Raw genomic sequence first — 26,369 nt, 5'->3', positions numbered from 1 at the left:
TAGCCAATACAGCACATACATCATGCATCACACACATATGTATAAATATCATGTCGGCTATCTCGGTCAGTACTTACGTACCTCTAACACTGCAGGTCAACTCCTAGCACACCCGTCTAGGTCCAAAGCCTACAAGTCTGCTCTACTGCGTCTACACATGCAAAAGTCCATGCATTACTATAAATGCTCTAAAAGCCTTAACTAAGCTATTTCATACTCCTAAATATTTTTAGGAAGCCAAATTATACCTTCGTCCGTCGTCTGCCCGCTGGTGTAGAATAATCTCAAAACCTAGGCACACCTCCGCTACGATGCCGAGATCGCTATGCAACTTTTGGATTCCCAATAGGATGCCTAGAACTCCATAGATCTAAGTAAGAAGGTTCGAAAACCAGAGGAAAGGAGGGGAAATCGGTGCACAGAATGAGGGCTCGGACCCCTTATTTATAGACGGCGATCGGAACGTCCGATCCCTCATCGGAACGTCCGATTGCGAACGGAGCGTCCGATCGTGACATCGGAACGTCCGATGTCACCTCATGTGCGTAAGCAGTGACGTCATCTTGATGACGTCGGTGATGACGCCAGCCCTAGCCAGAACGGAACCTCTGATCCTCCAACGGAACCTCTGATCCCGATCGGAGCTTCCGATCCGTGCTTCGGAGCTTCCGATCCACTTTGGATAATTTTAGGCAAAATTTAGTAATTAATTTCCTTAATTACCTTGATTAATTGCGGGTCACTACAAAAGCAGTCGTAGAAATATCTGAGTCTCGTACCCGCATCTGGTGGTATCCAGATCTCAGATCTATCTTCGAGTAAACAGAAGTACCCTGTATTTGATTGAACAAATCATCAATTCGTGGCAAAAGATACTTATTCTTGATGGTGACACGATTCAACTGCCTGTAGTCAATACATAATCGCATCGATCCATCCTTCTTCTTGACAAACAACACAGGTGCTCCCCACGGAGAAACACTCGGACGAATATATCCCTTATCTAGCAGATCCTGCAACTGCTGTTTCAATTCCCTCATCTCTGACGGTGCTAGATGATAAGGTGCTCGGGATATAGGCGTCATTCCTGGTACTAGATCAATATCAAATTCAACCTCTCGAACCGGAGGAAAACCAGGAATCTCATCAGGGAATACGTCAAGAAACTCGCTGACAATCGGTAGCTGATCAATACTCGAACTACTCGTGGACATATCAACTGCATAAATGAGGTAGCCCTCCCCACCTGACTCCAAGACATGACATGCCTTCAGAGCCGATACAAGTGGCATTGGAGGTCGCGCACCCTCACCATAAAAGTACCAGATATCACCCTCATCAGGATGAAACTGTACCAGACGCTGATAACAATCCACAGTAGCATGATACAAAGTCAGCATATCTATTTCCAAAATACAATCAAAATCTGCCATCGCTAGAATCATTAGATTAGCAGACAACACTTGACCCTCAAACTCTAGAAGGCAACCCATCACTAGACCCTTAGTCACTACCTCCTGCTCCAGCGGAGTAGATACAACTAAATCCATATCTAATGATACATAAGGTAATCTATGTCTCTTAACAAAACAGCTAGAAATAAAGGAATGCGATGCTCCAGTATCAATTAAAACAAGTGCAGGAATACCACATAACAAAAAGGTACCTGCCAACATGCGATCGCTTCCCTCAGTAGCCTGCTCCTGAGACAGAGCAAATACCTGCCCTTGAGTCTGTGGACGGTAACCAGAAGAACTCTCTGGTGCTGTCTACTGACGTGGAAAAGTAGAAGCCTGAGATCCAACCTGTGATCCCGATCCACCAGCAGAACCCATGCGCTGAGGACAATCTCTCCGCAGATGTCCCTGCTCACCACAAATATAACAAGCACCAGTAGCTTTCCAACACGAAGCCGCACGATGCTTCCCACCACAGTGACTGCAAAACTCCTCCTCCTCCTTCTTCTTCTTCTTCTTCTTCTTCTTCTTCTTCTTCTTCTTCTTCTTCTTCTTCTTCTTCTTTCCAAAACGGAAAGTACCTCGTGAACCACGAGAACCAGACGAAGTAGTAGTAGAAGAAGACATAGGTCCAGGTTACACAACAGATTAAGCCCTAGGCCCAAGAGATCCACTAGGCTGTCCTGGCATCATCAACAGTGCCCACCTGTTGCTGGTCTCCACAAGACGGCAACGGTTCACCAAAGTCTCATAAGATGTCGGATCATCACAGACGACAACTTGTGAGGAGATATCTTGATTCAAGCCTTGCAGAAAGATATCATACTTGGACGCATCACTGTCGCTGATATGAGGACTGAAAGGTAGCAGATCAAGAAATCGTTGCTGATATTGATAAATAGTCATTGATCCTTGCCTCAGAGTAAGCAACTCCATCGATCGTGCCTGGCGAACAGCTGGAGGAAAATACAGTTTCTGAAACTGCTAACAGAAATCTCCCCAAGTCACATGTCCTCTCTCAGTACGTGCCTGAGCAGCCTTGGCATCCCACCAAAAACGTGCTTGATCCTCCAGAACGAATTCTAGAACTTCCAATTTCTGCTCCTTAGTGCAATCGAAAGCTTGAAAATCACTCTCGAGTTTAGACATCCAACCTCTTGCCTGTTCAGGATTCTCACCTCCCAACAAGGGTTTCGGTCCTAATTGCATGAACTTATTGATAGAGTAATGACGTCTACCCTCATGAGGACGATATCGATCATCTTGATGGCGATGATGACGATGATGACCACCTCCCTGGCCAACACTACCGTGACTCTCGTCAGCCATATCCTGAAAAGAATTGCACATTAAAATCCCAAATGCGCAAGAATTACTCAAGACTAAACTAAATCCCAAGTACTAATTCCCAAAATCTATGCATGCTCTGATACCAAAAATGTAGTGACCCTGCATGGAATCACCTAGTAACTGACAACTAATAGCATGCATTAAACTTAATGCAGCAAAATAATTAACAGAGTAAAACGTGCGGAAACATAATCCATAAATTACATATCAGCTTAGTAAAATATATCCAGGCTTAATACTTGTAGTGATACAACCATATCGAAAAACTTAAAAGTAAACATTATACAGCTATATCGAATCCTGCTGTATAATAAACTCTTCAAGGCTCCTGCTCCCTAGTCCTGCCTTGAACTACCAGCTCCGTCCATCCTGCGACCTACCCCGTGGAATAGGGTATCCAAGATAACCACTAGGATGTGAGCGCTAACGCCCAGTACATAAGCATGAGTAAACATATGTATATAATGCATGCAACATGATGACTAGTAAAAGGTCATCTGAAAAGTCATGCTCAGTACCGGCGCCACATGAGTGCTGCCACCGCATGGATCAACCTCTGGGTGCAACCACACTCGTCTAGTACACCAGAGTAGTCAGACATACATCTCCCCGCCGTCGCGGTACTCTCAATGACAAACTATCGATTATAGAGCTGAGCGGCTCTATAATCAGGTATAACAAGGTATAGGCTCAACGTGTATATGCACATGACATATGAATATAGAAAACGGTAAATCATATATCATGCCATATAATAATGCCAAATAAATGCAACATATAAACATGTATACTCGCTGGCAATCTCAGTCAATGTGTACGTACCTCTAAGCTAGTTTAAGTATAGTAGGATCCTAGGTTCCAAGCCTATATTCAGAAGTTCACCGTATCACTACATAAGTTCTATAAGCCTTAACTAAGCTAATAAGTACTCCCAAAACTTAAATAGATTCCGAGACCATACCTTCGTCCGTAGATAGCCCTTTGGAGCTGCTGGTCCCAGATGACTATAAACACACCTTGGTTATTCCAGAACCTCGATTATAACCGATATGGCCCTCAAGTGTATAACTCACACTATATAACTAGAGAAGGAAACTCGGAAATTTGTAATTCAAATTGAAATCGAATGAGTCCTATTTATAGGAAAATTTCTAGTCTAGTTCGGGCCCTCCAAACTGGGGTTCGGATCGTTCGATCCAACACACTGTCTGCATGCGAGACACGTCGAGTTCGGACCGTCCGATCACCACTTCGGGTCGTTCGAAGTGTCCTAAATTCGACACTTGTCAAAAACCATGGCTGAGTAATCCTGCTTGCATGGCATGAGGGAGTTCGGGCCGTCCGATCCTTAGTTCGGATCGTCCGAACTTGCCTTAACTCCGAAGTCAACAAGCTCACCTTCGGAGCCCCCGGTGTGCTGAGTTCGGGCCGTCCGAAGTTCTCTTCGGACCATCCGAACTGGCTCAGAGAAATGAAAATCCAATTCTTGATTCTGAAGTCCGATTAAACCCCGGATTTGGTTAATCACTAACCCTTAATCATGTGTAACATATTATTATCTTAAAATAGAATCTGGGTTACTACAAAAAAATCAATCGAAATTTGTCAAAACCGGACCAAACGGACCGTTGCACTCACCAAATATTGTTAGAAATTTGGTGAGCGTAGTACTTCGATTTCGGATTCATCTAAAAAATTGGGTAGCAAGAATTCAAGTCGATGTGACGAACCCCAGAATTTTCTTTAACTTCGATGTAAAATCATATTGCAGGGTGTGCATCGCTATCATATTTTTAACAAAGGTATGATTTCAAAAACATAATAATAATAATAACGAAGAAAGGTTTCGCTTTCATACCAAATTAAAGAAATGTAAATATCTCTGTAATCTTAGTACTTTTTTGAACTTCGCTGTCATACACTTTGGTCTCAAGTATTCTCGTTGAATGCGAGTAGTTTTTTTTTAATTTATGTAGTTAGATTTAAAAGATTTTTTTTTTTGTAATTTTTATGTTCGATATAAGTACGTTTCGAATCTCGAGTACACGTTTAAGTTTCTTTTGAATTGCGAACAACTACTTTATATGTTTGTACTTTTAATCAAGATTGTATCGTACTTTTTTTTTAAAAAATGGAATATAGATGAAACTGATGTCGTTGAGTATTTGAATTAATGCTTGTGCATATAGATGGTTTGATCAGGATTTATTCGTCTTCAAATTAATGCAAAGCATTATTAAGGATAATATTACCTCTTTGATCTTATCTTTTATTTTTTGCAATTTTGGTTTTTTTTGTTATCAAATTTCATTTTTAGTTCGCTATATATATATTTTATTTTTTGAAAATTTTAACTTTTTTCCCAGACTTGACGCTGACATGAAACGAATCCAATGTTAATATGATGTTGATGTATATAGTGACACATCAACATTCCAAATGAAAATGACTAAAATTTCACACACACAAAAAAAAAATCAAAATCATAAACTAAAACTAATATCTAAAAATATAAATGATCAAAATTACTAAATAACAAGTTTATATGACCAGATATGAAGTTTTCTCAATCATCGGAGTATGTTTAACTTTAATTTCCCAAAAGTAAAATATGTAGGTTAGTATTTGGTAATGTCTTGTCATTATTTTGAGACAAAATAAACACATTTTTATTTTTACGTCGTTGTTCATGTACATACTGACATAAAAGTTCGGATTAGATGCACTAATTAACTTTTAAAAACATGTTGGTTATTTTCGTTCAATTGTTGACATGCATGACTGTTACGCCTAAAACGCATACAAATCTTGTGTAATAAGATTAATGTTTTTAATGCATTAACAAGTCTCAAATTAATATGTTTTGATGATTACAATATTCGGTTAATCATTACTAATGATTTTAAGTGAGAAATTTGCAGATATTAGATTTTCTTGTGTAAGGAAATCATTCGATGCAAGTACCATGAAAATCAAATATTGAAGAAATAATGAAGTGTTCGGATTTTTCGAAGTTCGGACGGTCCGATGTTTTCCATGAATAAAATAAAGATCGGAGAATAGACTCAGAGGCCACGAAGACCACTTCGGACGATCCGAAGTCAGTTCGGATGGTCCGAAGATTTTCCAGGAATTTAATATTGCTCGGAGGCACTCTCGGAGGCCACGAAATGCACACTTCGGATGCCCCGAAGTTAAGTTCGGAGGACCCGAACTCCTTTACGGCGACTGAAGATTTTGCCGGAATGAATTTAATGCAGCCGTTCGGACGACTTGGAGATGAGTTCGGACCCTCCGAGCAGTTCACCAACCGCAGAAATTTGAATTTGAATCAGACAAGTTTGGACGAACCGAAGACCCGTTCGGAGGATCCGAACCCGCTCAAAATTGCAACTATAAATAGAGGTCATTCCAAGCCAATTGAAATATCCAATTCACTCTCATCTCTTGCAAGCATATCCTCTTATTTAAAGTGTTCTATCAAAGAGTTATTCAATAAATTCGCTCAAAAATTGAGAGTTGTTTGTAAAAATCATTTGTGAGTTGGTTGTGCGATCATTGTAAATACTTGAGTGTGAAGCCAAGTGTGTTGTGTGATTGTAGAGGCTATCATTGGAGCCCTGAAAGCCAAGTGTATCGAGTTGTATCGGCGCGGTGATCGTGTTAAGTTGTAAGGCTATCCTTGGAGCCATCAAGGCCAAGACGTTCGAAGTGTTAGTGGATCCTTGGTTAATCGATCTTAACCAAGAAGGGAAGACGTAGACGATTTATCGTCGAACTTCCATAAACATATCTTATCCCTTTTACTGCTTTATTTGCATTAAGCATTTATTTACCGCATTTATTATTGATTACTTTAAGTCTTCCGCTTGCGTATTTGCATAATCGCTTTAAATTGCTAAAGTTGTCAATAAAACTTAAATCCCCCCATTAGGTTCTAACAATGACGCTGAGCTTGTTAGCAATTTTGGGTGTCGCATCAACAATTTGACGCTACGTTTGTCAATTTACAATTTTACATTAGTATTTTTCAGTGTCACATCACCATTCTGACAAAACACGAGTGAAGAAGAATGAATCAAAGTTAGTACACCAAGACCAAACTCAAGATCAAAATAAAAATGAGATAAGTTAGTGAAATAAATTTTTTCTTTTTTAAATAATTTTTTTAAAAAAATATTAATAAGAAGATTTTATATATAATTTCAGTCTCTATGTTTGAACATCTCCATGTCCATACAAGACAGCTGAAGAATTCAAACATCAGAGTGAAGGGATTGCTTCTAAACAAAAAAATTTCCTTAGTTCAAAGAATTTATCGTATGAACATCAATCTGTATGTTTGAACATCTCCATGTTCATACGAATGAGCGTGATACGCAATATCATAGATTCTGGTCTCAAGATCAAGCGGTTTTTATCCTTTTTTTGGACGACTCATTTGAGTAAAAACTTAGTTAGAATATACAATAACTAAAATATGTGTTTCATTATATTCATCACACATACAATATCATATTTATTTATTATATTATATTGAAGGTTTTTATCTATGCAGTTTACATGTTATACAAGTAAACTAAATGTTAAAATAAATAAAACATAATTATATTAAAATAAATATTTTTTTTATTACGCTTGAGTCAATAAAAGTCTCCAACCAACAATTGACTCGCATGAAATCTACTTAAAAAAAATTTATGAACCCTCGCCAAAAATCGAAAATTATATTCCATTGGTTAATGGATTTTAGCCTATAAAAAATAAAAACAAAAACATATTAACCCTTCAAATTTTTTGAATGAGATATATTGTTGTAAAGAAATTAGCTTTCGAGGAAGTGTGTCACGATCCACTAATTAAAATTTTAAAATTAACCGTGCCAACGATTGTAGCAGGCGACAATCTTTACATACAACCAGTCTTTGACAGCAACAAGCATCCTAAAATATGCAAATCTACAAGTTCTGTTTAGAAGAAGTGCCGCGAAGACACACCAAAATCCGAGAATAAACCCAAACATCATACTAATGTAAAATCCTTTAGATATGAACTTGTCCACATCCTTTCCATCAGCATTGTTGGTAAAGTTTGGCTTAACATGTTTTTCATCATCTCCTGGACAAGGATATGAGAGAGGAGCACCACATAGTTTAGGATTTCCCAAGAATGAATAAGAGTTGAAAGTCATCAAGTGACTGTTCCAAGGAATTTTGCCCGATAAATTGTTGTACGATAAGTTCAATACTCCGAGGTGGCTCATTTGTGAAAGAACGTCTGGAATGCTACCAGTAAGGTTATTTTTGGACAAATCAAGAAAGTTTAACAGCTGCAACCTACCAATGTCACGTGGAATGGATCCCACCAAGTGATTGCCAGAAAGGTTCAAGGCAATAAGTCCATCGAGATCCGTCACTTCATTTGGGATTTCCCCAACTAAATTGTTGCCCGAAAGATCAATGAATTTCAAAAATAAAAGAGTTTCAGGGTTCTCTTCGGCCTCATTGCCTTTCCACTCTACGTTTACACGGTCATCTTCACCTGGAGGTGCCCATGAATATAATGTAGAATTGTGCTTCCTTGTTCCAAGGATCGTTTCGTCAGAATGCATAGACATTAAATTATTCAAACAACTTGGTATAATCCCAGAAATCTTATTGGAAGAGATGTCTAAAACCTGAAGATTTTGAAGATTACACAAGGTTGAAGGTAAACTACCATAGAAATAATTGGATGCCAGACTTAGAACACTCAAGTGTGATAGTCTTTCTCCTATCCAAGCTGGTATTTTCCCCCTAAAGTAGTTTTTTCCTAGAACCAAATAATGCAAACCACTACAACCTCTTAGTGATTTCAGTATTTCCCCTCGAAAACTGTTGTTCCATAGATGCAGCGAAGAAAGAGAACGCGGCCAGCGGAATGTGTCTTGAATCTCACCCGAGAAATTATTGTTCGCCAAATTAATATGCATGAGTGATTCCAAATTATGCAAACAAGTAGGAAGCTCACCTGATAGTAGGTTGTTCGAAACATCAAGTAGATTCAAATTATATGGTTTTGTATCAGAAACATTGGTATCACTGCAAATTCCATTCAGCGTCCCCGAAATCTTATTGTTCCTTAACTTCATAACTTCTAAACCTGGAGGGAAACGGGGTAACGAACCATTAAACTCGTTGAAGCTCAAGTCCATTGTAAGCAGCTTAGGGAAATTCGACCATAAATCAGGCACGGGGCCAAAAATCTGATTGTGCGACATATCTAAAAATATCAAACCACTCGAATTTTCCCAAAAACTATTCGTGATGGTGCCGAAAATGCTGTTATTCGAGATGTCGAAAGCAGAAAGAGATGACACAGCCCATAAAGCATTAGGAATACTTCCCTCAAACATGTTATTTGAGAGATCAAGAGATGAAAGTGTTGTCATATTCCCCATAGTAACCGGAATCTCACCTTCAAAACAATAGGAATATAAAATCAGCTCAACGATAACTTTGAAAATATGCAAAGATTTTATATGTATAGCTTCCTAATTTGGTAATTGCCTAAATGAAAATTACAATTATATCATCATCATTATAATATATTACTTTTAACAATACATGAGTACCTTATACTAACAGGATGAGAGGCCATGGTAAAAATTTTATTTCCCTGAAATACCCTTCATTTTATCAAAATAACTTCTATCATTTCAATTTCAAAAAATTGATTCTATATTTCACCCTCAAATTTTGATAAATTTAATTCTAAAATTAATTAAAATAAACATTTTTTTTTTTCAATTTTTCCACGGATCATAAGCGATGTGTATGCCAATACTCACTGGTTATAAATAATACCTTGAAGAATGTTAAAGGAGAGATCAAGCTGAACAAGAGACGCCAAATTCCCGAAAGAATTAGGAATCCTCTTCTGAAGCTTGTTTTGATGGAGATCCATATAGGTAAGGGACACCAAATTCCCTAAAGCAGTAGGAATCCCGCCATCCAACTTGTTGTAGGAGAGATCAAGCCAGACAAGGGATGCTAGATTTCCCAAAGAGTCAGGAATTCGACCTTCGAAATAATTGGAAGACAGATCAAATTAACCAGCTAGCAGAACAATTGCAGAATTCAGAAAACTTGAATTAATTCTATGCTTAATGTTTGTAAAATATTATGTATCTTTCACAATAAAATACATCATCATTCGATCCTCACATAGCCCGCCTCTGAATTCTAGTTCGTATAACGAAACAAAGACATGCTGCATGTCTCCATTAAAATTATAAGTTTGTTCCTGTCATTGAAGTTCATAATGAAACAGAATTAATATATATATATATATATATAGGCTATATCCAAATCATTAGCAATAATATAAATACCCTCAAGCATGTTAGCGGAGAGATCGAGACCCAAAAGAGACGTCAAATTCCCTAAAGCACTAGGAATCCCACCATCCAGCTTGTTGTGGGCGAGATCGAGCCCGAGTAGGGATGCTAGATTTCGGAAAGAGTCAGGAATCCGACCTTCAAAATAATTGGAACACTGATCATCAAATTAATTACCACGAACAATTTGCAGAATTAAAGTAAACTTGATTAAAAATTAGTGACTTAATGTTCTAATTCAATCTATATATGTATGTTCATTGCATTATCTATCCATGATAATAACGTGATTTTTTGGACACATGCTCGTGCTGCAGCTAAGAAACCAATGTAAAGCCTAACATTGAGATCATTAAATTTTTCGTACAAGAAACAGTGTAATCTTTTTCGAAAATTCCATGGTTTATTGTTCAAAGATTCCAAGTTTCTTGTTCAATCTTGTGCTGATCTAGAAAATTCTATTATGGTGGATTTATTGTAGAAACTATTATAGATCAATAAAAGTTATATTTGTACCTTATACTTAATATTATTCAAATTTTGGTTTTTTAACCAAACTATGGCCGCGTTTTCAAATAAAATCGCATTAACAAGTGTAAATTCTTGCAATTTTTATTTTAAAAAAATAAAGGTTTGAGATGCTTATTGTGAAGTAGATGTGTCAAAACGGGCTAGCGGGACGGGTCGAACCACTTTTTTGGTCGGTTGGAAAAATACCAACGCAATCCACCTATTTTCGGTGATGAAACTGGTCAATCCAACATACTTACGTGTAATTTTACGAGTTTTGGGGGGCTAACCTACAAGCCACCACAACCCATGCAACATTAGGCGGGGGGCGGTCAACCTTTCAGAGGGTTGGAAAATTGTTAACCTAACGCGCTTATTTTGTATATATGGTGGGACGAACCTAACTCATTTTGACACCTCTATTTATATGTATATATATATATATATATATATATATATATATATATATATTGTCTTGAAAGTATTATTTAAACATGATATCTATGGAAATAAATCTCGATTCTTGCAATTAAATTTGAATATTTTGATAAGATCAGTCTCGTTAGATTGGTTGCATAAATGGTTGTCATTTTAGAGACTCCTCAGTATTGTATGTGATATAGAACTTGTGCACGTACAAATGTGATATGGTTTATGTGTGTGTGATTCATATATATTGCATTCGATAATATATACATATATAATTTAAAACCTAATGGCAGTAACATAGTAGAATTCCAAAAATATCATGAATGACATGAATTCTTATTATCAAACTTCAAACCAATTTAAAACAAGCAATTTCTAGTGGATGGAGGAATTAAAGTTACCTTGAAGGTTGTTGCCTCTGAGAAGAAGGAGCGAAAGGAACTTTAGTTCCCCAAAACTAGGTGGGATACCATCTTCGAGCATGTTATACGAAAGACTGAGATTAGAAAGGGACCTCAAATTCCCTAAACTATCAGGAATCCTTCCTTGGAGATTATTACCAGAGAGATCAACATGTACAAGAAACGTCAAATTTCCTAAAACATCAGGAATCCTTCCTCCCAGACTATTAAAAGAGAGATCAACATGTACAAGAGAAGTCAAATTTCCTAAAGCTGCCTCAGGAATCCAGCTTCCTTTAAGCCTGGAAAGGGTCTCCGGATTCCCCCAAGCCTCAGGAGTTATCATACCTTCAACACAGTCGACGAATACATGCACACACACATATATATAGTTATAAGAGCAGTGGCTAATTAAGTGCATGGCGCATATAAAATATTCTTTGAAAACAGCGAGTTAATTAAATACCATATTCACGTCTGTAACGTCCATTATAGAGAGACATGTAGAGATGCGAAAGAGACCTCAAATTCCCAAAAGTGTGAGGAATACCATCTTCAAGTTTGTTCTGAGACAGATCCAGATGAGAAAGGTGTATCAAATTCCCTAAACTATCCGGGATACCACCTTCAAGTCTATTGTTCGACAAATCCAGATGAGAAAGGAATGTCAAATTCCCTAAAGCATAAGGAATCCTCCCTTCCAACTCTTGACCCGACAGATCAAGATAGGAAAGGGCCACCAGATTTCCTAGAGCTTCAGAAATATTACCTGCATGCAACGTACGTACACAACTATATATTATATTCAATATTATGATGAGTACATATAAAAGCCAATTTGACATGATCTACAAATTAACATGTACTTGGATTAATCCGTGTGTGTGTGTGGGGGGGGGGGGGAATTTGTTCCTTTGTGTTAATCACCTCTGATTAAGTATACATCTTTTAGATTCAATGCCACGACATGATTGGTCCGATTATGACAAAGAACACCCTGCCATTTGCAGCAATCCTTTTTGTGATCTTCATTGCCCCAACTATCCATTCGCTCAGCATATCTCAGCCCATCTTTAAAATTGAGGAGAGCAAGTCTTTCCCTCTCCAGGCAACGGACTCCAACGCCTTGCCGGAGGCTAGAAGTTACACCTAGTATAGGCTTAATGCTCCATAAAATTAAACAGCCTAGTATGTGGAGAGGGATGAAAAATTTTATGCTCGTAAATGGCTTCATATTTTGAGGACCTCACAACCATCACAATGTATGTCTTATTGAAAACCTTATATACACACACGCATTAGTCAGTTTATAGTTAGATTTATGCGATAATGATTAACTCAAATTATTAATTATATGATAAGCATTTTAATATATCCATATGAAATTAATATAGTGTTTGAGATTCTTTTTAGTAATCGTTTTTTTTTAAAAGCTCGTAAATATTTTCTAGAGACATTCACAAACAATATAATTATCCTTTATCAGATTATGCAATTTGTAGTTTCGATGGAACGTAAATTCAATGTTTTAAAAAGCGATAGGCGGACGATCACTCACCGCCTAGCGCCTAGGCGATTTTTTTTAAGCCTAAATATCTAATTATTCTAGTCTGATACATCTTAATATTTCTCCAATATTAATTACTCTTAAACTAATTTATCTGCCTAAGTGGTGTTTTTTTAAATCTAAATATCTAATTATTCTTCTTCAACTTAATATTTCTTCAATAATTCCTTGTTATAGAACTCAACTCGAAGTACATGACAATTTTCCGTTTTCATCGGATACAAATTGATGGATATATATGTCAAATAATATTTTTTAAAAAAATTAAAATTATAAAAATCTAAAATATTATATGTTAGTCTAAGCAGCCGTAGACGGACTTTGAGGCGTCTAGGTGGCGATTAAGTGGCCTAGAAGACGAATTAATGTAATAACTCACAGAAGCTTTAATTGTCTAAAAATAGGGATGGTGGACAACCGCCTAACAGTTAGACGTCGTCTTTTAGAACACTACATTAACTAATCAATACATATAATTATTTCTTCTTTTAAAAATTTATTACTTTGTGACAGTTGACATAAGTCAACAAGACAATGAGATGGAACATGGATAAATTGGTGTTCAGTCCCTATACCCAAGCTCAAATACATTATCAGTCTCTATCAGAAAAAATAGTTGTTTGTACTCTCTGGGCCCACATGCAGTGGCAGAGCCATGTTGAAGGGCACCCAGGCTTTAGCCCGGGTGGCCCGAATTTTTTTTTAAAAAAAAATTGTATTTAAAAATTTGAATATTTTGGTTTAATTTGGTGTTAGCCCGGATAGCTCAATTCAAAATATTAAAGGACGCGAGAGCTTAGAATTTTAGCCCAGGTAGATTAAAATTTCTGGCTCCGCCATTGCCCACATGATTTTTATGAAATTTGGTACAAAACATTGAAAATAGTACGAATACATATATATATATATATATATATATATATATATATATATATATATATATATATATATATATATTTGAGTATCAACTGTTTCAAATATGATACTAATGTATAATTTTTGAGTACTCAAACATGTAAGCAAATATTGATATTAATGACACATTTGTCTTCTTTGAATGGAAATCGATACAAAACATTAAAAATATGTTATTAATATATGATATTTGAGTACCAAATGTGTTAGATTTGTTACAAATATATGATTTTTCTTCACTAAGTAAATATTTATACTTCTTTAAATGGAAATCGGTACAAAACATTAAAAATGTAGTATTGATATATGATATTTTAGTACCAAATGTGTTAGATTTAGTACAAATATATGATTTTTCAATAATCAAACATATGATACAAGTGGTCATATTAATAAAAATGTGCAAATTTTATATTTAAATCTTATTTTTTGTATTAGATCTAAACCAAATATATAGTGCTCTTATATCATGTATTCGTTCGACTTTCTTCGAGAAAAATGATATAGACTCGGGGAATGCAAACAACTATTTTTTTCACATCGATCAAGTATTTGAGTTTGAGCATAGAACTGACATTAATTTATTGATGAAACAGAGTTCCAGGAAGGTACGCATGATCCAGCTGGAGGAGAGGGAAATTACAGAGTTGACTTTAAGTCAACAAGGATCCAAACAATTTAATTTGCGTAATCATAAAGGAATTGAACGACAGAGTTGACTTAGAGTCAACAAGGATCCAAAAAAACTAAAATTGCGTAATTATAAAGTAATTGAAAGACAAGAGCCTTTTTGTCTAGTGGCACTTGTATTCATTATCAGCAGGTTCGAGGAGGTAGCTATTAATATATTGGTACACAAATTATTATTCCAACTATACAAATAAACATAAAATGTAAATGTATGTTAATAGATTTATAATCTAAAATTCTAAACTATATATGGTAAATTTGAAACATGTATAGAATATATAAGGTTTTGTTTGTACATGAATAACATTATTTTTGAAATGTTAAAATGTTTTTTTAGAATATTTGTTAAAACACATATTTATTTTTAAAAAAACTTTAAAAATATTTTATAATTTTTTTTAAAAAATTACTTTTAAAAAAATATTTTATAATTACCTGTCCAAACGAAACTTAATATTTCAAAACTATAATTCACCAATATATTATATAAAAAAATACGCCAAAAAATTAAACTTATACCAATATATATAATAATTTATTCTAAACAATCGAATCTCACGAATACTTTGGCTCTTATTTTGAAAATTCCACATTTAAACTTGTTATCCTATGATTCAAAATATATATATACTTTGTGAGAGTTGACTTAAGTCAACACAGTGAGGTGGAACAGTATTCCAGTAAGTTAAGCTACTGGAGGAAAGGGAAATGACAAAGTTGACTTGAAGTCAACAGAAATGACATTCTAATTACGTACCTAGCTAGCTAGAATATATAATTGCATCCATTATTTGTTACAATTAGGTACAATTAGGGCCTGTTTGATATGGATGATAACCCCATGATTAGCAAATAATTTGGTGTTTGTCTCGAGTTTTGCAATTGTTGTGATAACTCTGGGCCCGGCATAAATCTACTGTTTGCGCTTGAAAAGGACGAAAATTGAAACCCACGTCGAAGCAGGTATTCTTAATCCTATTCGCCACAGTAACCGGGAAATGAATACAAAATGACCATTTTCTCCCTCCTTATTACTTACCAACCCCAATTCAAACTCTCTCCCGTCGAGAAAACACACACACTCCTGCAGACTTCACTACGAGACTCTCTCTCGGTTACAGATCTGGAGCCATTTCAGATGTGGACATATCTCTTCACATTTTGTTTTGGAAACAAACTAAAATTAATCAAACAATTAAAATTCTTTAAACTCTTCACTGCAAAAGAAGCCGACCCGGTGGCGCACTTCACCGTCGTTCTGACGTTCTCAATTAGCTCCTCCGTCCTCACCTCTTGCAACAGTATCTCCGACAGCTGCTCCGTACTCATCACCAGCCTCACCTTCCAAACGTCGCCGATCTTAAACCTCGAGAAAACCTCCCCCTCCGAGTGCACTTTAGGTGAATATTTTCTGATGCTCTTTAGTTTCTCCTTTTTTGATTGAATTCTTCGTTGCCTTGTTTTGTGAAGTGTAGCTTCGGGATTTTCTTGTACGTTTTCATATTTCCCTTCAATTCCTTTTGTACAGATACTGGAGTTGAAGTCAATGCGTGCATCAAAGATTTATTTGGGTACTTGTTTCGTGTTTTCAGTTTCCAAATTGAATCAAATGAGGTGGGTTTGGAGGGGAAGAGAGTGGATAATGATGAAGATTTTGATCTGCTTGGATCACTGAGACATTGGTTTTATTTAAAAAATAAATGATATGTAATAATAGAAGGGATGAGGGGTATTTTAGTCTAATGAAAATTTGTCCACACTTTTATCCTTATCATAAAAAAGCGTATCAAACAAATTAAAGCTTTATAAATATATTTCATAATTATATTGAAAAAATATACTTATCACAGAAATTATCTTTACATTAATAATCTTATCACACATACCAAACATAGCCTTATTGTATAATATAATTAGTCATGATCTACAACAAGGTTTCTGTAGGTGACTACAGAAATTAATCAAGTACCGTGTTTTCTAAACACTTGATCTAAAACAGGATATCAGGTTTTTGTAGTCTTCCACAAAAACCTCTCATGTACTCTAGGGTGCGAGAATTAAAACTGATAATATATATATATATATATATATATATATTATATAATTTATACATATTCTCAAAGTGTGAATTGATGTCAAATTTGTTTATACATATTTGAGATATTTGGTGAGAATCTTTTTGTAAAATTACTTATTATAACAAGGTCAAAATTGATAAATTATGTGCATATTAGCTAAAGATTAATTGAAATTCCAAAATTATTTGACTCTGTTATAAAAGTTTTTTTTAAAAATAAAATTATAAAATATTTTAAAAGTTGTTTTAATTAAAAATAAGGTAGTTCTTGGAAGATCTTTTGTGAAGGAAAAACATATGTATCAGTGATTTTTAGAAGCTCGAACAGTACCTAAATATGTGTTTTTGACAACTATTCTATACAAATATTTTAATAATTCAAAAGTAATGTTGTTCAGTTTTGTCTTTCATAGTTTTATTTTAAAAACATCTAAAACATATGTTAATTGTTCTTTAAAAATATACTTGGATAACATTTAAAAAAAATTCAAAAACATTTTATAAAAATCTTCTCCAAATACATACTTTAAGTTTTTCACTTATAAAAAATTAAAAACATTTTTAAAGTACACCTCCAAATGAAACCTTTGATTTTTATTTTTTTTAGATAAATTGAACATTTTTTCCATGAAAATCTTAATTCAAAATTGTCAACTATGTGCATAAATACTAGATAAGGATCCAATTTACAAGAAGATTGAAATCTAAAAATGTTTATTTTTATTTATTTGTAGATGAATTGAACATTTTTTCCCACGAAAATCTTAATTAAAAATTATTTAAATTCTAAAAATCGTTAGTTTTATTTATTTGTAGATGAAATGAAATTATTTTTTTCACAAAAAAATTTAATTTGTAAAATATTCAAATACCGAAATTATTTTGTTTTTATTTTCTTGTAAAAAAGTGAAAATATTTTTCCCACAAAAACTTGACGAATTAAAATAACGATGTCAATAATTAAACAGCTTGTTACCAACATTGTTGGTGCCATGAAGTGATACGTGCATTATTCGATATAAAAGAGAGATAATTTTTATAAATATTTCATTATTAATATATATTATATATTTATTTATTAAAAGAAAGTCAAATAATAGTTTTCAAAGTCTTAATTTATTATTAGAATTTAACAATATATAATTTTTTTAGATAAGAAAAACACTTCATAAATTAGGAATTAAAGTCACGATTTACAATGGAAAAGCCACACAGAGCAATGAGCATTAGTCCAAACTAAATTAGAAGACAAAGCAAGAGCTTTCAATGAGTTGTCTCGTTAGCCGTCCTCCTCATGTGGTGAAGTGATATATAAAAATGGAGAAAGATCGAGCATCGATCGGATTTCTAGAGACAATATGCCATATAGTCCCATGTGAAGCCCAAAAATATGCATGGACTTATGCATGTGCATGTAGGAAAAATTTATAACTTAAGCAGCCGCAATTTTGAAATTGATGCATCTAGATTTGTTTAAAATTTGAAAGGGAATTTAAAAGACCAACATCAATGCATAATTTGACCAACATTGAGGATGAATTGTAACAGCCCACTCATGCTTCAATTCTGAGTTATAACAGTCATTCATGGGACATTATGGCATTGAAAGAGGGTTGTTACAGCCTTAAAAACATGGCTATTCAGATGCTCCTCAAGTTGTTTATAAATACTACTAAAGGTTGAAGAGGAAGAGCACACCAAACACTGCACAAATTCGAGCAGGCTAAGAGCAACAAGGGGCCGAGTATTTCAAGTTCCAGCTGCTGAGCAGTAGTGTTACTCTGCTCCAGTTTCGAGCCAAGTGTGTATCATTCCAGCGGCCGAGCCGCTGGAAGCTATCGAAGTGCTGTCAATTTCGAGCGAGGTTCTGCCAAGAAGTCACTATTTCAGTCCCCTTATTTTCGTTTGATTCCAAGTAAGTGGGCTGATATCTATATATGTGTTTAAAATGATCACGTTCTAGTTTTCGAAAGTCATTCGTAAACTTTCTGGTTCATGTCCCTCTGATTTTGTACATGTGTTTATTCTGCACGATTCCTTGTTATGCAATGTTGGAATTCAACTTAAAAAATGGTAAGGAAATTTCCGAAAACATGATATGATAAGACCCTAATGTGATGGGTTATAATAACCGTTTAAGGTCTCGTCATCTTAAAAGAGTAAAAATTAGAGACTGGTCAAAATTGTCATGATTGATGAGATGAATAACAGTGTTGTTTCAATGTTTATGTTTCAATTATGATGTATCTTTATGCCTTGTTTTCGAACTCTGTTTGGTTCCCTGTCTCGTATTCTGTAGCGACATGTTTTGGAACATGCATCCATTTGAATTTGTATTATGTATGTATATTCGATATTTGTATGTACGATTGGCCCCTGCTTGCTGAGTGTTTCACAAAACACTCATCCCCTTACTTCCCTCCCCAGATACTGAAGAGCAGTTGGAAGATGATCAGCAACACACATTCTAGGTTGGTGATCAAGTCCAAGATGTGGAATTGGTAGTAGTATTTTTAGCATTATTATCTGTTATGATTTCACTTCCGCTATTGTAGTTTTATTACGATGTAAAGACATTCATGATTATGTAAAAGACAGGTTGTAGGCTATTTTATATACTACATGGCTTGTTGTTTTATGTTACAAAGTGATAAATAGCAATCAACAAAGCATCAACAAGATTCACAATCAAGATTCACCAGAGATCGATCTCAACAAACACTAAATTGGACAAGGGAATTCACACAAGACAAGATATACGTGGTTTGGCAAGAATGCCTACATCCATGGGGTAGCCGATCTTATTGATTTCCGAATGAGTTCTTAATATAATACAAGAGTTTCCTACCAGGAAAATGAACAAAGAAATACAGATCAATACTCAGCTCACACAAATCATTCTTCATTGATCTTCTTTGATTTCTTCCTCTCTCTCTCTCTCTCTCTCTCTCTCTCTCTCTCTCTCTCTCTCACATCTTGTTTATCCAATTCTTGGATCTTTTTGTTATTTTTTTAGGGTTCTCAACTCCCAACGGCTAGCTCTTCCTGGACCGAGGCCCCCTTCTTTCCATGTTGTACTTGGGCTTGGTTTTAGGCCCATGAACTTATCACCTTCTTGGCCAGAGGATATGGATAAGCTCACAGCCCAAGCCCCAACATCTCTTTGGCCTAGATCCAGTTATGTGGGCAGATTTGAAGACACCCAACCCAACAACCTTCAAGAATGTTATCAGAGAAATCGAGATGAATAAGAAACGTGAAATTCTCGAAAGAATTAGGAATCCTTCTCTCAAGCTTGTTTGAGCGGAGATACATATAAGAAAGGGACACAAAATTCCATATAAAGCACTAGAAATCACGCCATTTGTATTGTTGGAGGAGAGATCAAGCATGAGAAGGGATGTCAGATTTCCCAAAGAGTCGGGAATCCGACCTTAAAATTCAATCAATCAGTGAGTTAATGTTGTAATTCAATCAATATCAACGGCATGGATACTGTGTGTTTTGAGTCTCGCAGTATTCACCACTAGCTGCTTTTGATGGACCATTTATCTCTTTTATGTGACACATAACTGGGCATTAACGCAATAGTTATTTAGAATTCATATGGGAAAATTACAATTACTAAAACCAAACATATGAAAATATATATGACCTTTTGAATAATTTACAAAAATATAGAAACTTATAATTAATGTGACTATATATAGATTATAGTATTGTATATATGAAAGAATGGGTGCCCGGTTAGCCAACTTGTGGCTAAGGGCTTTTATGACTCTATGTATAAACAATCTTTGTTTAATATAATTTACATTCATTAATGGCATTTTCTTTGTCTTTCTACATATTGTTATATTGTGATATACTATTGTTGTTTTGATAAAGACCTTGAATATACTATAGTGTAAGTAAGATGAGATAGTGAATAAAGAGAGATCACTATTATGAAACACATCTTATAGTTACTGTATATTCTAAACAGTTCCTAGTCAATTGAGCCGTCCGCTAATAAGGATAAGGATCGCTTGAGATTGAGACTAGCATTTGTGATATCAAGTACCACGTTTCATTGGTAATGGACATGGAGATGTTTAAAGCATGCAAATGGATATTCATATGATGAATGATCGAACTACCCTATTCGGACTTTCCAAGTGGTTATTATTATTTGAGTGGATAAGTCCGCGGTTTTGGTTTGTACACCATTATTCCTTACTACTTGAAACATCATTGAGACTCTATATGCTAATACTGTACTTTGACTCGTTTACCGACTCTATAGGAGTCATCAGGTGTCGGGATTGGGTAAAGTTACGACATATATAGGAGTCGATGCTTTGTTGTCAAGGATTCACCACATACTTGCGAGTGTGGATATCCTATGCGATCTGAGGAGATATTAGTGCGACGAATCTCTGGCCAGAGTACATGATGTGTTTTAGGTTACTCGGTTTCCTAGTAGCACATGCGATGTCACTATTTGATCTTTAAGATGCATTGCATAGTTATCGAATCTCGAACGACTCTCGATGCACCAATGAATGTTGATTCGATCGGGATATATGGATGAAGGGACCGTACTGTACGCTAACCAAAATCTACTGGTTCTTGCACGCACTATCAGTGATACCTAAGGAATCATGGGGCGATGTTGCTAGGCACTCTTACCATGATTCGTTGGGCAAGTCGGAAATTGTTGTTTCGAGTCACAAGGAGTTGTGAGCCCACGGCTAGCTGTATCCCTGAACCATTAAGGGTCACACAATTAATGGATTACTAAATCCCGTTGAGATAGTTAAATTTAAAGAGTTAAATTTAATGAAAGAGAAGTTGGACTTCTTAACTAAATGGAGTGGAATTTCCTAAAATGACATATGGATGGGCATTTTTGGAAATCACTGAATTCGGATTCAGAAAAATTATCTTGACTTTAAAAGATGCAGAAATGGTTTCTGTGCACATTGGTGAAATCAGTTTATCAATCGGAGTCATGATGAATTTTATATTAATTTCTATAATAACAGGCTTGGCTTGTTGGACTTAAGTTATGGATTATGGGCTCTAAGGAGTTAGAGTCCTAATATAATTATAACTTAATCTAGTCTAGAAATTATCTATAAATAAAGGTGTAGTGTTCGAAAATTAGGGGGATTCCTCCTTGGTATTTTTCGAAATACTCACATATAATATCTAAGGGGATTTTTCAAAAATTCCCCTACTCCTTTTGAGAAAATTCGGTCTGTGATTTTTCTGAAAAGTAACTTTCTGAATTGACAGATCAAATCTTTTTATTCTCTACGATAAACATCTGATTGATTTCTAGTGCAATCAATCAGAGGATTTCTGTTTTCTATTCGTGGACCTAATTCCGGAGATTGATCGAGCAAGTCATCGGTTCCCGGGATTTACAAGAAGAGCAGATTAAATTCTGTTGGAGTCCATAATCAAGCCTTAGCTTGAAGAGGTAAAAATATTTAATTGTGAATTTATATTTTTGCTTGCAAGATTTTAATCGTGTGGATTTGATACCCACGATATGGAATCGTTTCATATCGAAAAATAAAATTTTTAAACTTCCGCTGCTCCGGGTATCACATCCGTGTGATCAGAGAACGCGTGTTTCAACAGTGGTATCAGAGCCAGGTCGTACTTTGATCAAACGATTAAAATTAATCGATTTTTAAAAAATTTTAGCCTCGGTATTTGAAACAAAACAAAAAAGTTTTAAAATTAAATTTGAACAGCAGCGAGATCGCTACCCAAAAGGGCAGCAACAATTGCTGCCCTTTTGGGTAGCGATCTCGCTGCCTAGGGCAGCCAAAGGGCTGCCCTACACCCCACGTGGGGGCTGCCCTGCCCCACGTGGGTTCCCGGGCAGCCCGAAAAATTAAATTTTTTTATTTTTTTCAGAATTTTAAATTTTTAAAATTTTAGTTTTTGGTCCGATCGAAAATTGTTTTTGATTAGTCCACGAGGCATCGGATCAAATTTTTTGAGTCCGGAATTTTTAAAATTGATTTTTGGATAAATTTGAATTTTTGGAAAATTTATAAATTTTATCCGTTAAATTAGATTTTATAAAATTAATTATTTTGGTACAATTGATGATAAGATATGATCTTATGAAAGGATGAGATAAAATTTGATTTTATCTTTTTAATTATGATGTCATTGCATGTTATCCAATTATTTAATTATTGAATTAATTATTGGATAAAAAGATGATCGATTGCCATGACCAATTTTGTAGGTGTATGTTAGGTTATTTACATTTGTTTTTATTGTTGTTGGGTTTTATTAATGGGCTTGATTTATGGCCCAATTTGAATTGTCATTTGTAATAAAAAGTGGGTCTGGTTATGGCCCGTTCCCACCCTTAAATATGTATCCCTTACTTGTCATCGAAATTTATTGTAAATTTATTAGACTTAGTGGAAGATAAAGATTTGAAGACAAAGGTGGGCCTAGCAGACAATAAAGACCGAAGAAATGTAAATTGGAAGCTCAATGTAATAGGATTGCATTGCATACTTGCATATCACCTAGGATTGGACTTAGACTCGTGATTGGCAACCACGGGTCGATTAGTTATTGGGGTCGATCATCCTTTTAAATAATATATGATATTATTGTTGTATGCATGTTTAGACTAAATTGTATGAATCTCGCAAGCATACAAATACTAAATGATGAGACAGTTTTCAAAATTAAAAATCCCTCATTTTAAATATGATTTAAAATTGATATCAAGATTTATAAAAGGGAATTTAAATATTGTTTAAATATTCCTATCTTCCATCAACGATCAATGTATGAGATGCTACCCGCGGGCACGGTCCGGCTCATATTATTGGGGGGGGGGGGGGGGCGTTCGTCGAAAAGCTGTACATTGGATCGACACATGTTGTAAGTTGGGTGGAACTCCCATGGGATTGACTCATATTATTGGGGATCCACATGGCGACCGTCCATCACAACTTAATATTGATGGGTAATCTTGACATGTCACAATAAACGCCATCATATTATTGGGCCCTTATTGGACATGAGGTAAAAACATGGGGGTTGCTTTGGAAGCAATTGAGCTCTACCTTTTGAAAATTATGGTTGGCTGATATTATTCGGGACTATAGTTTGTCAATTGGACTCCATGTTCCCACTAAGAAAACTAGTTTCCCGTTTTCACTAGAGGGTAGTGAAACCGTTAAAATAGTGGGAGTAAAATTCATAAAATAAATTTTGCCATATTTTATGTCTTAGTAAATTAATTAAACAATCATCGATTATTGTCTGTTTTATCTCAGTATATCATTATGATGAATCTTCGTAATCCACATGTTTCAATTCTCGAACAAAATAAACTTTCTGGCGCAAACTATATGGAAAGGTTCCATGAGTTAAGATTGTCCTGAATTCGGAAAAAATTTTCTAAGTGTTAGAAAAGGCTCCTCTGAAAAACAGCCCCGGCTGATGTAACTTCGGAAAGGTTGGCCGAACTAGAGAAATGGTAGGACCATGATCTCAAGGCCAAATGTTACATGCAAAGATGGACAAGTCTAAATAAGTTTTCCATCACTGCAAGAAACCCGGTTACTGGAAGCGCAACTGCAAAGAATGTATATCGAGTAGTTACGAACTACAAAGGATATATTTTATAAATGTTTCACTTAATATTATTTCTTGGGTATTGGATACCAGATGTAGATCTCACATTTGCAATGAGTTGCAGATGATGACAAGAAGTCGTAAGCTTAGGATGGGTGAGACCCAGTTAAGGCTCGGGAATGGTTCCAGAGTTGAATCCAAAAGCTATGGAAAACATTTGTTTAATTTTGCAAAAACAATTTTAAGCTATATTTTGAGAGAGATGTTTTTATTTGTACCAAGATTTCATTAAAACATTATTTTTTTTTCTATTCTTGATAGAGAAGATATTTCTTGAAAATTTGCGAATGGGATTTGCAATATTTACAAGAATGAATGTTTGATTTGAAATGAACAATTTAAAAACGATCTATATAACTTAAAATTAAAAGACGTTCCAGTTGATTATGTTGATAAACCGATAACAACAAACAAAAGGAAAATCGATAGTCAAAACCCGGCAAACCTTTGGCATGCTAGGCTAGGTCATATTTTCTCAATGAGTATGAACAAGCTAGTGGGAGAGGGCATGTTTGATATGTCTGATATTAACTCTCTACCTACTTATGAGTCCTGCCTAAAAGGAAAAATGACTAAATCTCCTTTCAAAGGGAAACCTGAGCGTAGTCAAAATCTGTTGGATTTGATCCATACAGATGTTTGCGGACCATTTAGTATCGGTACTAAATTTGGTCACACCTACTTTATTACCTTTACTGATGATTATTCTAGGTATGAGTATTTATATTTAATGAAATATAAGTCTGAATCATTTGAAAAGTTCAAAGAATTCAAGGCTGAAATAGAAAACAAACAAGGTAGAAGTATTAAAACACTTCAATCGGATCGAGGTGGAGAATACTTAAGTACCGAGTTTTTGAGCTATCTAAAAGAGAATGGGATTCTCTCTCAGTGGACTCCTCCTATGACACCTCAGCTGAATGGTGTCTCGGAGCGTCGCAATCGAACTTTGTTGGACATGGTTCGATCTATGATGAGCTTCACTGAGCTCTCTCCTTCGTTTTGGGGCTATGCACTTGAAACGGCGGTGTTGTTATTGAACAATGTTCACACCAAAGCAGTGAATAAAACTCCATACGAGTTATGGAATGGCAAAGCTCCTAAGTATTCGTACGTGAGGATTTGGGGATGTCTTGCTTACGTGAAGCAGACTGTGGGAGATAAGTTGAATAGTCGATCCACCTTATGTTATTTTGTAGGATATCCGAAGAATTCAATCGGATATAATTTTTATCATCCTACTGAAACAAAAGTGTTTGTTTCGAGGAATGCCACCTTCATGGAGAAGGAGTTTTTATTAGATAAAAAAGGCAAGATGATGGAACTCGAATAAATTCGAGAAGAACCTGAGATACAAAATAACGATCCCACACCTCAAGAACCTTTAGTGGACACGCCTACATCTAGGAGATCCGAGAGGACTTCTAGACCTCCTATTCGATATGGTCTTCTTCTTGAAGGGGATCAAAGTGAACCCGACATTGGATGTGATCCAAGAAACTTCAAGGAAGCAATTTCTAATGCGGATTCGAATTTATGGCTTGATGCTATGCAGTCGGAAATAGACTCAATGCATACAAACCAAGTTTGGTCTTTAGTAGATCCTCCCGATGGAATTGTTCCAATAGGGTGTAAATGGATCTACAAGAGAAAACTTGGGCCTGATGGCAAGGTACTAACCTACAAGCCACGATTGGTAGCAAAATGTTATACTCAAAGACAAGGAGTTGACTATGATGAAACCTTTTCACCAGTCGCAATGTTCAAGTCCATAAGAATCCTTATTGCCATAGCAGCATGGTATGACTATGAGATATGGCAAATGGATGTGAAGACTGCATTTCTTAATGGAAACATTAAGGAAGAAATCTATATGATGCAGCCTAAGGAATTCACATCCATGGAAAGCGAGCATAAGGTATGCAAG

General features: G+C 35.5%; 1 protein-coding gene across 2 annotated transcripts; it reads right to left on the bottom strand.

Annotated features, from left to right (window-relative positions):
• Positions 1 to 7,413: 7,413 nt before the first annotated feature.
• LOC140875797 (uncharacterized) lies at positions 7,414 to 12,803 on the bottom strand. Of its 2 annotated transcripts, none has more exons than XM_073279589.1 (6): positions 12,453 to 12,803; positions 11,992 to 12,294; positions 11,526 to 11,873; positions 10,180 to 10,323; positions 9,653 to 9,868; positions 7,414 to 8,948 (listed from the first exon to the last, which is right to left on the bottom strand). In XM_073279589.1, exons 1-6 carry the CDS (start codon positions 12,757 to 12,759, stop codon positions 7,681 to 7,683), a joined length of 2,586 nt encoding a protein of 861 aa, XP_073135690.1. In that variant the 5' UTR covers positions 12,760 to 12,803; the 3' UTR covers positions 7,414 to 7,680. The 2 variants fall into 2 exon arrangements, with proteins under 2 accessions (XP_073135690.1, XP_073135689.1); XM_073279588.1 differs by having other exon boundaries at positions 7,414 to 9,263; positions 12,453 to 12,802.
• Positions 12,804 to 26,369: the final 13,566 nt, after the last annotated feature.

Source organism: Henckelia pumila, chromosome 1 (genome assembly GCF_033568475.1).
Source record: "Henckelia pumila isolate YLH828 chromosome 1, ASM3356847v2, whole genome shotgun sequence".
Classification (NCBI taxonomy): domain Eukaryota; kingdom Viridiplantae; phylum Streptophyta; class Magnoliopsida; order Lamiales; family Gesneriaceae; genus Henckelia; species Henckelia pumila.
The sequence above is the reverse complement of the archived record's forward strand: the minus strand, read 5'-3'. Positions and strand labels throughout refer to the sequence as shown.